At 43.5% G+C, this 13,113-nt stretch overlaps 1 protein-coding gene across 9 annotated transcripts in view; it reads right to left on the reverse strand.

The window, feature by feature from the left end:
* Nucleotides 1–212: 212 nt before the first annotated feature.
* PAK1 (p21 (RAC1) activated kinase 1) overlaps nucleotides 213–13,113 on the reverse strand; it is a 75,586-nt gene continuing 62,685 nt past the window's right edge. For all 9 annotated transcript variants that reach the window (XM_032098990.1, XM_032098989.1, XM_032098988.1 and 6 more), the window contains 5 exons: nucleotides 11,688–11,805; nucleotides 11,137–11,236; nucleotides 9,131–9,327; nucleotides 7,453–7,590; nucleotides 213–5,557 (listed from right to left, as the gene is read on the reverse strand). In XM_032098990.1, coding sequence (XP_031954881.1) covers nucleotides 5,471–5,557; nucleotides 7,453–7,590; nucleotides 9,131–9,327; nucleotides 11,137–11,236; nucleotides 11,688–11,805 — 640 coding nt within the window. In that variant the 3' untranslated portion in view covers nucleotides 213–5,470. The remainder of the gene's footprint in view (nucleotides 5,558–7,452; nucleotides 7,591–9,130; nucleotides 9,328–11,136; nucleotides 11,237–11,687; nucleotides 11,806–13,113) is intronic.

Raw genomic sequence — 13,113 nt, forward strand, 5'->3', positions numbered from 1 at the left:
CAGAGCATTAACTATGTCCAAACAAGTTAAAATAAGAGGTGAAAGTCACACTTGCTGCAACAGCTTTTAGTGTAGCCATTTTGCTCAATCAAATGAGATCTGATTAATCTAAAACAGGTCAGAGAAACACAACCCCTCTTTCAAGCACCCCCATTCATTTCTACTATCACTGCAAGGGTCTTTGAAACAGCAAGTCAAGCAGAACCAAATAATTAATCAAGGTCTTATTTAAGGTTTCAATTTTTATTTTTAAAATGGCTGAGCTGACCTGGCACATTAAACAAACTCAGCAGTACAGTACAGGAGAGTTATGCCAAGACAGCATGGAGAGAAATACATTATCCAGCAGATTTTAAAACTGCAACAGCCTCTGTATTTCCAGGTGGGACATGACACAATGACATCTACCAACAGCGGAGAGCTGCAGTCAGAAATCAGTAGGTGCAGAGCAAAAAGCCTTCTTTACAAACACAAGACCGAAGTTGGGCGGCTGCTGACGCGATCCCAAAGCAGAGCTGATCTCAAAAAGACACGACACTGATGCTGCAAGGCAGGAGGGAACGAGCTGCTTGTCATCCACAGAAACCTGTGTTAAATTCATTTCTGCTGTTTCACACATTCAGGAAATCTGGCCTCTCTCTTCAGTTCCTTGGCACATCAAGGCCATCTCCTCCATTCTAGCTCCACTTTTCCTTTTCAGCTGAATTTTGTCATTTTTTGTGAACCTCCTGGATTAGCTCCAGCTCTTAGCACAGGCTGTGACTCAGAGCCATATTGCTGCTCCAGTCTCCACTTTCAGCACCTTTTCCCTTCTCAGGCTCCTTTCTGCTCTCCTCCTTCAGACACGCTGCTGCCTTGAGATGCAGGAGGCTGATGTGACAGTCCCTGAATTTCCTCAGCAACTGTGTAATTGAAGTTTTAACCTTTGCTTCATCCTACCCTTTGGACCAACTCTGTCTCTTTCCCACCGCTCCCTGTAGGCTCCATTTTGGCAGGAAGTTTCTATCCAGCTCCCATCCTTATTGCAGTTTTGTTGCTGTTGGCCATTCCCTGTCAAAGTCGGCAGCTGCTTCTTTAAGAGCCCACCTTTGCCACCGTGAGTTGTCATCAGCAACAAACCATGAGATCCTACAGCATTCATTACACACATGCTTCATCCAGTTGGGCTTACAACCCCAAAATACATCTACAGGCTCTCTATTACAGCTGAAATAAGAAGCCATTAAAAAGTCTTACTGTTTTACGGGGGAAAGATGAGCAGATAATCAGTTCACCTTTAACAGTTTTAACACTGAAGATGTTGTCATTCACCAGACAAATGGACTATGCAAGCTGTAAAATTAGGAATGGGCTTCAAACAAATATTATTCTTGGAAACTGGTCAGAACCAATTTTGCTGTCAGCCAAGAAGGGTGGGTTCTAAGAAAGCAAGCACCTAGTACAGACCATTGCAATCCTTTCTTGCACAGTACTCTGCTGCAAACGTGCCCTGCTTACACCGACCAGCAGCATTTTGAGACAGATGGATTAGGATACTAACAGAGATCTCAGCTAAGAGCCAGACTTTTATACACCTCACAATCCTGAGCAGGCAACATTCGCAGTACTTTTTCAAAACCAACCCCCTGAAAAGGGACATCAAGCTGGCAACAAAACACAGCAACCCCAGCTGCTTTGCAAAACAGTGGCTTTTGTGTTGATGTGGTGTCTACCCACCAAACTTCTTCTCAAGCCTTAGCCAGATCTTTTAAGTCAAGTAAGTGTCTCCATGGAAACCTCCTTTCTCAAGGAGCCTCCTTTGCTGGAGAAATCCCTGCACCCCTTTTGTTTAAAAGGGGAAGGCAGTTTGGTAGGAGCATAATGCCTGCCTAGAGAAGTGCCTGTAGGAACTAATCAGTCAGATTTATGTTCTTTAAAAACACGTCCACTCAATGAAGACATTTCAGGGATGGCTAAAGGTGTGCTACTGCTGCTGCAGCCAGCCAGTTCTGCTGTGCCCTCCATCCCTGGCTCTTCACTCTCAGCCGCACAGAATCTCCTGAGCTAGAAGGGATCTGCAAAGATCATTGAGTCCAGCTCCTGGCCATGAACAGGACAACTCCAGGAATCACACCATGTGCCTGAGAGTGTTGTCCAAATAACCTGCCTTCTTCCCACATGGTCTCCTCTCACACACATACACCTCACACACAAACTCTTGGACCCAAGTCAAATTGTTTAGAAAACCTCTAAACCCTAAAAAACCCTAATAGCTAAAGTAATATAAATCAATGCCCATGCTTGAAACATAGGAGAAGTCTTATTGAAGCTACCATCAATTGATACTCAAATAAGACAATCTCTGTGTTTAAGAAAAGATTAGTTTTAGCCTCTTCCTCCACCAAGCCCTTTGTAAACTGTAGGATATGAAATTATTTCTGGTATAAGATTGCTTGAGATCCCTCAAAAAGGAAACCAATTTTCTGAAAAGACAGTCAAAACAATTGAATATTTAATGTTCTAATATGGAAGAGAGAACTTAATTATTAATTTGCCTGCTAATATTGAAGGGCTGTGATTAAAAATGGTTTCAACTCAGGCAAATCAGTTAATAAGAGAAAGTTAGGGGGGGAAAAAAGGCACCAAAGAAGCTGTTAAGTTGTAGTCACTTTCAAGTAACAGCAGGACCAAGATATTCTCAGAAAAATAAGCCCTAGAGGTTAAATTTTCAGTCAGAAAGTCACTGTTTAAGAGCCCTCTGTAGACAGGAAGGTGCTGTAGACAGGAAGGGCTCTTCAAAAGCTAACGGAGATGCTGGTGCCAGGCAACTCACACATAAAAGGACAGGGGAGGAAACAATGCATTTCAGAACAGCTAGAATGAAATAAATCCATTCTCCTAAGATTAAGCTAATTACAAATTTTTTTAAAGATTTTCGGAGAACATAAAAACATGATGTGTCTGGCAACCAGAAACCAGGTCCAGGCACGCTGTAGCAATCGCTGCCTTTTCCCACCCACCCATCATGAGTGGGGACAAAACAGCCTGGGACAAGATGACACACAGGCATGGGCAGAGTCTTGCAGCTTTTCCCAGCAGAACGAAAGGCTTTTGGCAACACCCCTCTCCAGCAGCCAACAGAAACCAGGCAGGAGCGAGTCAATGTGGAAGTCGACGAGACAGAAGCACATTGTAAGAGGAGGGATAAACAGTCGCTGTTAATCCCTTTCCATTATGCAATAGAGGATCCAGAAGAGCAACTTAAACCACATAAAAATAACCTTTTCTATCTTCTTTGGGGAAGTTTAGCAGAAATCTTGCTGCAGGAAAATAACCTCCCATGCATGCTCGCAGATAGGGCACACCTGCATTGAGGTTCTCATCTCAATGAGATGCAGAGAAGGGAGTGGGGAAGGGAATTAAAGAGAAGTCAGAGACATTAAACACATTGTGGATCAAACTGAACCCTGTGCTGTCAGAAAAACAATCAATTTCCAAGTCTGCCAGTCAAATGAGATTTTAGATCAAGAAAGATCCAGCCACTAATTCTTTTCCTCCCACATATGCCATCCTGAGTCTTCCAGAGGGAATACAAAGTCCTTTTCAAAGGGAATTATTCAAGCATAGTGGCCTTCCATTCCACAATTTCCACCTAGGCTCCAAGCAGATGAGCTCATTAATAGATCATATCCCTTTCCGGGTTGGCAGCTCTACTGTTTTGCCCAAGGAATTCATCCTTGGATACAAACTTTGTGAAAGGAAACTTAATAATACTGGGAGATTAAATATACACACACAAAGGGAGAGAGGCTGCAAATTTGGGCAACAGACTTCACCCCTCAGCCTTGTGTCAAACAGTGACCAACCTGGAGCACAAAGAATGGGAGAAGGCCCCTCAGAAGCAAAAGAACTCACCAACTACCTCCACCCAGTAAAGCTGGTATAAGAGCTGTCATGGACTGTGGAGCCAATCGGAAAAATTTATTTCATTAAAGCCCAGGTGCAGGGAGGAAAGGGCTGAGCCAGCAGCAGGTCTCAGCAAGAAGGAATGAATTTCTGTCCAACACAAAGATGAGAGGTTACTCCAGAATAGGTTTAAACTCACCCCATGTGTGACCAAAGCAGTACAGAGAAAGCAGCTCCCGCAGTTACAATACACAAATTTTTATCGATTTTCTCTGTGTGTAAAGTTACTCCCTTGAGGGCCACTCACTATCCCAAAGGACTGCAGAAGAAGGGGTAAGAAACAAAGGTTATATTACTTCATTCAACACATTCAAGTACCTGGTCACCATAAGAGCAATGACAGACTTGTCTGGTGACAGTGAATTCTCCAGTTCTCCCCTAGCCCCAAGTTAAGAAACGCAGCAGTCACTTTATTAAAAATCAGTATACAGTTGAACATAAGCCCAGTGTTTACAACCAGTCCCTCTTCTAGTAGTTCCAGGTTTCCTGATGTTTTACAGACTATTGGCAACCCGAGGAATCAGTAGCATAAAGAAACCATAATTTCAAAAAATTCATGTCTCCACGTCTGCAAGGAGAAAGCAGCATCCATTATCAGTTTGTTTTCCATTGAACTTGCTCTAAGAAACAAGAGTTTTCAACATATTTTGCAGGCAAATCTTATCTTTAGAATAGAAATTGCTTTGTTTGTTTATCACACAGGGTAGGGTCTCTAGAAAGCCTCACAGCGCTGATAAAATAACCCTAAAAGAGCTCTCTGTTGTTTTTTTTCCTGCGATTTATTTCCTAGAACAACAAAAAAAATATTTGAGATTTGTTTAACTAGTAGAGTTGCCACTAAAGGGGGAAGGGAAAGGAAGGGGGGAGTAAGGGGGCAGTTCACACAATTTGGCAAAGAGATCATCCATGAATTAAGTTCTCCAATGGCTGCAGGAAGCACACAGAGGCTTTGCCTACACTTCCTCGAAGCATCCAGCAGTGCTGCAGGAGGGATGCACCTTCACCCCCTCGTTCCCCTCTCTGCTGACAGCTGTTCACATTGCTGCTGCCTGCTTCCTTCCCTTCTCGAGTCATCCAAAACACAGAGCAGCCTCCGTGGTGTAATAGCAGCTTGGCAGAAGCAGGCAAAGTGCAGCCAGCAAAAGATTTAATTTATTAAGATAAACATGGTCTAAGGCTCCACATTATTTTTAAAAATAAACACCGTAAGAAATACGAACACAAACTGGCTTCGCTACGTGGAGGTCAGGTTCAGACGCTCTCAGAAAGATCTCCTCACCCATACAAAATGTTCTTCCCCTCTCGTCCCCACCACAAGGATGGAAGGAGAGTTCACCATGTAAGATCAGCCCTGTCCCTGTTGTGTGCCCTTCCCTGTACAGTGAATGCCACCCTTCAGGGCAAGTCAAAGTTGTCAGAACACCCCTGCAAAGAAGGAGCAGAAGGGGAGAAGGGCAAGTAATTCAGTCTCTGAAATGAACATCTAAAAGTCTTGACATGATGACTCTGTGTTGACTTCACCACTTTAGTGGTTATTCTTGGCTGCCTCTTTAGCTGCAATAATCAGAGGAGTGAGACTGGATAGAGGCTTTGCAATTTTCAAGAACTGGTGCTAGGACAAAACAAAAGAAAAAATGGTTAGAATTTTTCAGAACATGCTCCAGAAGTGGCTATTCTAAACATTTTCACCTAAACCCATATGAAATCTAAGAACCTACTCTACTCTCTGTACACATGAAACCCGAGGATCTGTTACTACCACAAAATTCTGCGGATTGCCTGAAGTGATGAAGAGATTTGCACCCCACACATGCTAAATTACCCAACGTTTGTGCATGTTCAAGATCAAGCAAAACTCAGCGAATTCCCCTGAGGAATTAAAAAGTTGCAATATCTATACTGAAATCCAGTGTGATGGAAGGTGTACTAAAATCAACCTGTGTGACTCAGACACAAGGCACAGGGCTCTATGCAGGAGTCACCTCTCATTTCCCTGTTCCCCATTGTCACAGGTCTGGAGAAAGCATTGCCTTGGCCTTCTACCAGATATCAGAAATTTGCAAAGCAGCTGAAATTTAGAAGAGCAGCACAGAGCTTGCAACACAGCACCATTCAGTCTGCTACATTGGTGCTCTTCTTGAATTAAAACAATATCAAAACAGCTCTCAGAGAGTGAAGGGCAAGTCCACAAGCTGTTCTGAAAACAAAAAGCAATGATAATCCACAAGACTTCTGAGCATCAGAAGGGATCAATCGCCCAAGGCAACAAGCTTCAGAGATGGAAAAAATAAGAAGTAAAAATTCAGAGGCTACAAGGTAGCTAAGAGCAGGCTGAAGTGTTACAGTCAGAATGTTCTCCTGCTCCAAGGAACAGGACATAACTTCTTTCTGATATTTTAGGACTGAAAAGTCCAGAAGAAAAAGTGATCTTTCAACTACTGCCCTTCTGTCAGCCATTTATGCTTCATTATAGTCTCAGAAGGCAGCAGCATGTCCAAGTCTGAGCACACTACACAAATTAGTGGAGAGAGAGGAAAACAAAAAATGGAAACTGTCTGATACTTAACGTCTGAGTGTTCCTGATCACAGATATTTATTTTACAAAGACTTACATATTCCACCCTCATGGCAAATTTGACAGAAAGAACACACAAACCACTCCTCTCATCCATGCTGGTAAAAATCCTGGCACCTTGGTCCTCAACTTTCACCATGAGTTCAGACTAAGTCATCAGTTTTTCAATGAAATATCTGATTATAGGGTGGTAAGGCACTGGCACAAGTTGCCAAGAGAAGCTGTGGCTGCCCTATCCCTGGAATTTTTCGAGTCCAGGTTGGATGGGTCTTTGAGCAGCCTGGTCTAGTGGAAGGTGTCCCTGCTCATGGCAGGGGAAGCAGAACAGAGGATCCTTAAGGCCTCTTCCAACCCAAGCCATTCTATAATTAAGGTATCTCACAGGCTTTGTTCCATCATCTCTGTAAGGAGTAGTATCAGGCAAAATGTGGTAACACTGAACTGCTCCAGTTAATAGAAGCCACGCACATTTCAAAGAGCTTTGTGATCCTTCCTCCAGAAAGGAGACAGCCAGAATATCTGATAGCTAGAAGCCTTCCTGCTGTCCAAACTGGAACAAGCATGACAAGGCTGTGATAACACATACAGATGTCATGGCCAGCCACATGAAGAAACCACAGGAATCGGGGGTCTCAGCATTTGGCAGGCCTGGGACATATCTCTTATTTGAGGGTGGGCACAGAACACACTGCACAGCTGCTGCCAGTAGCCAGTACAGCATGGAAAGGGAGCAGTCTGTTATCACTTTATTATGGATTTATGTTTGGGGGCTGTGGTTTTCAGTTGCTTTTTTCCCCTCAGAGGTTACCTTAGCTGTGCTTGTGCCTTCAGCTGATGCAGTATTCAAGACCTCAAACAAGACCTCGCCCTAAGCCTGGCCTCACTCAGGATTGTATGATTACATTGTTCCAGTCTTGTTCCCCATCACCTACCTGTAGCAGCTCTTTTGCAGAACCTCTCTTTTCCACGTCCATTTCAAGACAGCGATTTAAGAAGTCTCGGAATATGGGTGAAAGCTTTTCTGGATTCTGCAGTTCTGGAGTCCCGTTAGTAGCAATGAGATACAGGGCCTAAGACAAAAACAAGCACCCAGGAAACAGAAGGTTATGAAGATTAGATTCTATCTCTGGATTAGAGACACCCATTTCTCCTCTCCCTCCCCACAGTTCAATGGGGAGGAAAAAACTCCACCTCATCAGGGTCACTAATCAATGCCTACATTTCAGCAAACAGAATAGCTGCCAGCCCTATTTTTTGTGGATGAGATCCAATCCTTTATTGTTTTACCCTCGTAATCTGGGTTTGGAACCTGCAGCCCTCTCAAGGGATTACAAGGACAAAAACAACATTCCAGACCCTGTTTACACAGGGAAGTTAACTGGCATGACTCTACCATTACTCCTGTAATGACTATATCCTCATGGGAAGGTAACCCTGACTAAATAGATTTTTCTTTCTGTTGGTACTCTGCCTGAGTGCACAAGGCCTAAAACATCAACATGATAAAGATGCAGTTGGCTCTTTACAAAAGATGTCCAGCAGACCCTTAGGCATCTTTTAACATCCTGCAGAAAAAAAGCAGTTTTGCTACTGCTTGGGGATGAAGCATTCACACACACCCTCTGAGAATCAAGAGACTCAAAATTCATCCAGTTCAGGATTTCATGTGAGAAACTTCCTGGATGAATTTTCAAAAGAAACAGAAATCTGTCAGAGACTCGTTAATATACAGGCCTTTTGAACACATCACTCAACACATCCCATGGGAGCAGTCTAATAGACTGGTAATTGGCATAAATTGTGTTAAATGAGGCCAAAGTATTGTTACTCTAACTCAACACCGTTTTATTCCTTATAGTCTTCTTGGCTGCTGCATTTCTCTCCCAAAACCAGTTCCATTGCAAGAGATGGAAAAAGAATTTAAACAGAATTTTTCTAGATCCCTCCAACCCATGTAACTGGGGGAAAAGCCATAAACCTAGCTTGTATTAAGAGAAGTGATGTTCCTACATGCTGACAGCATATCTCCTTTTGTTAATAATTAAATAAAGCAAAGACATCAGAAGGCTTGAGCCCTGTCTAAAGGCTTATTACGCTTCTCATTTTACTTGGAGCATGCAAGGAGGAACAATTTGCCAGTAGGAAGAAGGTCCTACTAGAATAGAATCGAATTGAATCACAGAAACATAGAATGCTTTGGGTTGAAAGGGACCTTAAAGATCACAGAATTCCAATACCCCTGCCATGGACAGGGAACCTTCCACTACACCACGCTCAGAGGAGAATTCTCTCATTCACAGGGTAGAAGGTTTAAAGACATGACTGCTTTGTTGCAGTAGGTAGAACTTCTGCCTCTGTTAGCATCCCAGAAAGTGGGAAATCACGAGTATGCATGATCTAACTCATAAAGAACCCACACCTCTGCTACCCAGAGCAAACTATGGGTTTTAACTAAGACTATCTCAGTCTTCTCACTAGGACATCTAAGGAGACCACAGATTCATTTGAATTAGATGGGGCTGGAGGTGGTGAAACCACACCGGAGGATTCAAATGAGCTCGGTTTCATCAGCAGCTTAGTGAAGAACTGAGGAGAAAAGCACTCGCTTACTCTCAGAGGGTTCTCATTGAGGTAGGGGGGCTCTCCTTCAATCATCTCAATGGCCATGATCCCCAAAGACCAGATATCCACTTTGGGCCCGTAAGCCTTCCGCGTCACCACTTCAGGTGCCATCCAGTACGGGGTGCCCACCATGGTGCTGCGTTTGCTCTGCTCAGGAGTGATCTGGGCACAGAAGCCAAAGTCAGCTGGAAAATTAAAATAGGGTGGAGGGGAAAGACAGAGACGAAGGAATCAGCAAGTTTCTCCAAAAACAACCCTTACTGACACCAGAGCTACAGTATACTTTACCCTGCTGCGCTGTCTGGTGTGCTGCTGCTGCAACTGTGACAGGAGGAGAGGTTTTGTGGCTAATACAGAGGATGGTGTTTAGAGCCAAGTTTCTAAACCTGACTCTCTGAGGCCATGAGGATTCTAGAGCTGCTTTCACTTGTCTGTGTGAAAGATGGGGATCAGGAAATAACCACATACAGGAGTTGGGACACTCAGCTGTGTTTCAGCATTACACAGCTGTAACACACTCTGTAATACATCATCTAAAGACCATTCCTGGATATGCGAAAACAGGACTTAATGCACAGTCTGATCTAGATACACTGCCCAGACCACACGCTGTACTGTACTGTCTGGTGATATTTTCAGTCCAAGAGGTATTACTTCCCCTGTAGACATACCATTTCTCAAACAGCATCTATTTTATGGAGCAAAGAGTGTTCAGAATAAATGTAAAGTACCTAAATTTATACTGATTACTTTCTTTGAACAGAGAGAAAGATGGAGGGCCTTCACACAAAGATTGCTGCGCCCTATGTCTTATTTGTATTTGGCTTACCAAAAGAAAACTAAATCTGTTCTTGCAAGCCCAGCAGAATCAACACAGCAAGATGCACCGCCCATCCTGACCCCCTGTGGCATTGCACGTCTAATTTTAGGCAGAATGATGAAAATTAAACTGATTCCTAGCTGAGTTTTCATCAAGGGTAAATACCAGGAAAGGACATATGGTTCATAAACAGGGCAAATTTCCAGCAGAGCCAATAAGCAGCTCAGGTCCAGAAGGTTACTGCATCATACCCACAGGGATTTCTCTAACTTTAAACTACAGCCCGGCACCAGCACACCATGCTCAAAGAAGTTATTCCATAAGAACAGAGCACTTTGGCCCCCATCAGTTATTCATTGCTAACACTCCTGAGATCTGGCTCCACCAAAGTGCAGCTTTAGTTTAAAAAGCAATTATGTGCAAAAAAACCCCACCTTCTTACTCAGCATATCTGCACCCTGTGAATTTTAAGTTATATCTGCTGTCACTGCCGACAAAAATAGATTTATTTATGCCTACTGGGTGCCAGCCAACAGAACTGAGAGGAAGAAAAAGGGAGCACCATTCTGTTAAAGCTATAGGTGGAAGATAATAATTCAGTGGTTTCCAGGCTTATCTCTGCATGGACAACGACAAGCACAACAGCTACCTTAGCACACAAGGGGCAGAACAGTCTCAAGGTTTTCATTACTGGTGATACCACAAGGAGGAAACAACATTTAGACTCCAGTCTAGGTTGGCATTGTAAGATTAAATGATTTCTAGTTACACAGTTTTCAATTCTCCCTCCACTTCTCCTGCCCTTGAGTACCTGCAGCATTTTCCAGACTGAAGAGATTGTTCATAAATGAAGACTTATAGCCTTACACCTTCCAACCCAGCTTTCTAGACTGGAGTAGCATTAAAATACTGTTATTTTAGTTCACATAAACAGATGGCCCAAAGCTAGATGAACCCCAAGCCTCACTTCAAGTCTGGTATCCCTTCACAAGGATTTGTGTTTGCCAGTCTTCATTAAAACAAATGCCACAGAAATATCTATAGCAGCATTTCTACAGCCTGTTCATCATGACAGCATCAAGTACCTCAAACACCCATCTCCCTAAAATGCCTGGCCCAGAGCAGATAACTGGCATGGGTTGATAAGTCATCAGCAGTAAAGTTCCCTGCATACTTAGTTTGACAGAGCCATCCATTCCCAGCAGGATGTTGTCACTCTTGATGTCTCTGTGAATAACCTGGTTTGAATGGAGGAATTCCAGGGCTTGGAGACACTGAAAAATAATTGAGATATTCTTACTGTGCATGAAAAGATTCACCAGTCACAATTAGCCAGCTAAAGGACTCAAACAGACTGTGCATTTTTGGTAGTAATGGCGCAGGGTCTCAGGGCTTTTCATATACTCAGTATGTGCAGGGCTACAGAGATGTCACACTGGGATCAGCAGATCCTGGGAGGACAAGTTAGTCCCAAATGACTTGCAGAACAGACAAAATCAATAGGATCCCAACCCCATTTCCCACTCTAGTTCCTCCCTCTGGGGTGAAACATGAGGTTTGCATTAGAATTGATTGCTGCATCCTCATAGGTGAAATCCATTCTCTAAAAGAATGACTGTCACATTACAGAAGCTGGAGACATTCCCATGGAGTCAGTGACAGATGGTGGAAAGTCCATGTCCCATTCCCAACCAGAGCTCCCTCTGACTGTGAGTGCTGCTTTACCTCCCGGCACACGGCGGCGATTTGTCCCTCGTCCATGCAGGTCTCTGTCACAACATCGGTGAGGGAGCCTCCTGCCAAGTACTCCATCACCACCCAGAGCTCTTCTCCTACAAGGTAACTGAAGGGCCCAGACCAGATTTTAAAAACAGAATGCATAGGGTTTTAAAGTTGTCTTAGAAGTGCTCTAAAAACAAGAGCTGCGTTTAACAGTATTAGGGAACCACAAAATTCTGGTACTTTCTGGACATGGGAAGATCTGATCACAACCTGAATGACCAAAGAGAAGGGTGAGTGCAGAAAGTTGAGGAGAGGTGTAGTGGGAGAGCTGGCTAGAAGTTTCCTGTCCGTAAAGGCAAGGCTGAATTTTTCTGCCATGGAAACGATGCAGACTAAGATGGAGACCTGACCTTACAACTGCTCCTGCTGCTGGGAGAGAAGGAAAGAAGCAAAGATGTGGTCCAAGCATGCAACCCAGACATTTGGCACACAGCGATGGCTTCTGAGGGCTCTTGCACTGGAAGAGGTGGCTGGGGGCTGTTTCACTACTCCTGGCATCCTGCTGTCCTTAGCAACTGCTTGCTTTGCCTCGGCCCAGGGACAATTCTGGGTGACACAAAAGATGGCTACCCACAATCAATCATGAATGAGCACTTCTTTTTTAAGCACCATGCATTTGAAAAATCACCTCAATCTTTTCCACATCATCCAACTAATCTGTGATTTTGTCTGAAAATTTCAGAACCATTCATAAGGTCAAAGTAGTACACCTTACTGGATGAAACAACAATTTAAAGATTTAAAATAGAAAAGGAAATGCCAAAAAGGCAGGTCTTTTCTAAAGAAGGCCCATAGGAAGATGGGGAGGAGACAGCTGAGATGAGAGTGGCTTTTCTGAGTCATTTGGGATATTCCTCTCTGCTGAGTGTGTGTGTGTACCCATGTCTAAAAGTAGAAGATGGGAGATGAAGACTTCAGCATTAACACATTAAGAACAAACAAACAAAAGAACCCAAAAAAAAAAAAGCCCAAACCACTAACCATTTCTGCCCCTTTTTGGGCCCATCAACACAAACTACCAGGACAGATACATCAGGATGACACACTCCTGAAGGAAGGAATCATCACTTTGAAAACCCACCTTTTCAGCCAATCCTCTCATTTTTCAAGTGAGTAGACAGATGAGTCAAAAGTGAGAGGGCAGAGAATCTAATTAAAAGCATCATCTGGCACTAGAGTTCATCAAGGATACGTTTGCTTTGCTCTAAAACACTGATCCTACTGAGGAATGAATTTGCCAGGAGCCAAATGCAAATGCAGGATAGGTATTAGGGAGCAATTAGGTAGAAAGCAACAGTAAAGGAGAAAGAACCTATTAAGCTTGGCATGGAAAGTAGACAGAGATGAGTGAGACATCACAGCAGTGAGC

Source organism: Corvus moneduloides, chromosome 2 (assembly GCF_009650955.1).
Source record: "Corvus moneduloides isolate bCorMon1 chromosome 2, bCorMon1.pri, whole genome shotgun sequence".
Lineage (NCBI taxonomy): Eukaryota > Metazoa > Chordata > Aves > Passeriformes > Corvidae > Corvus > Corvus moneduloides.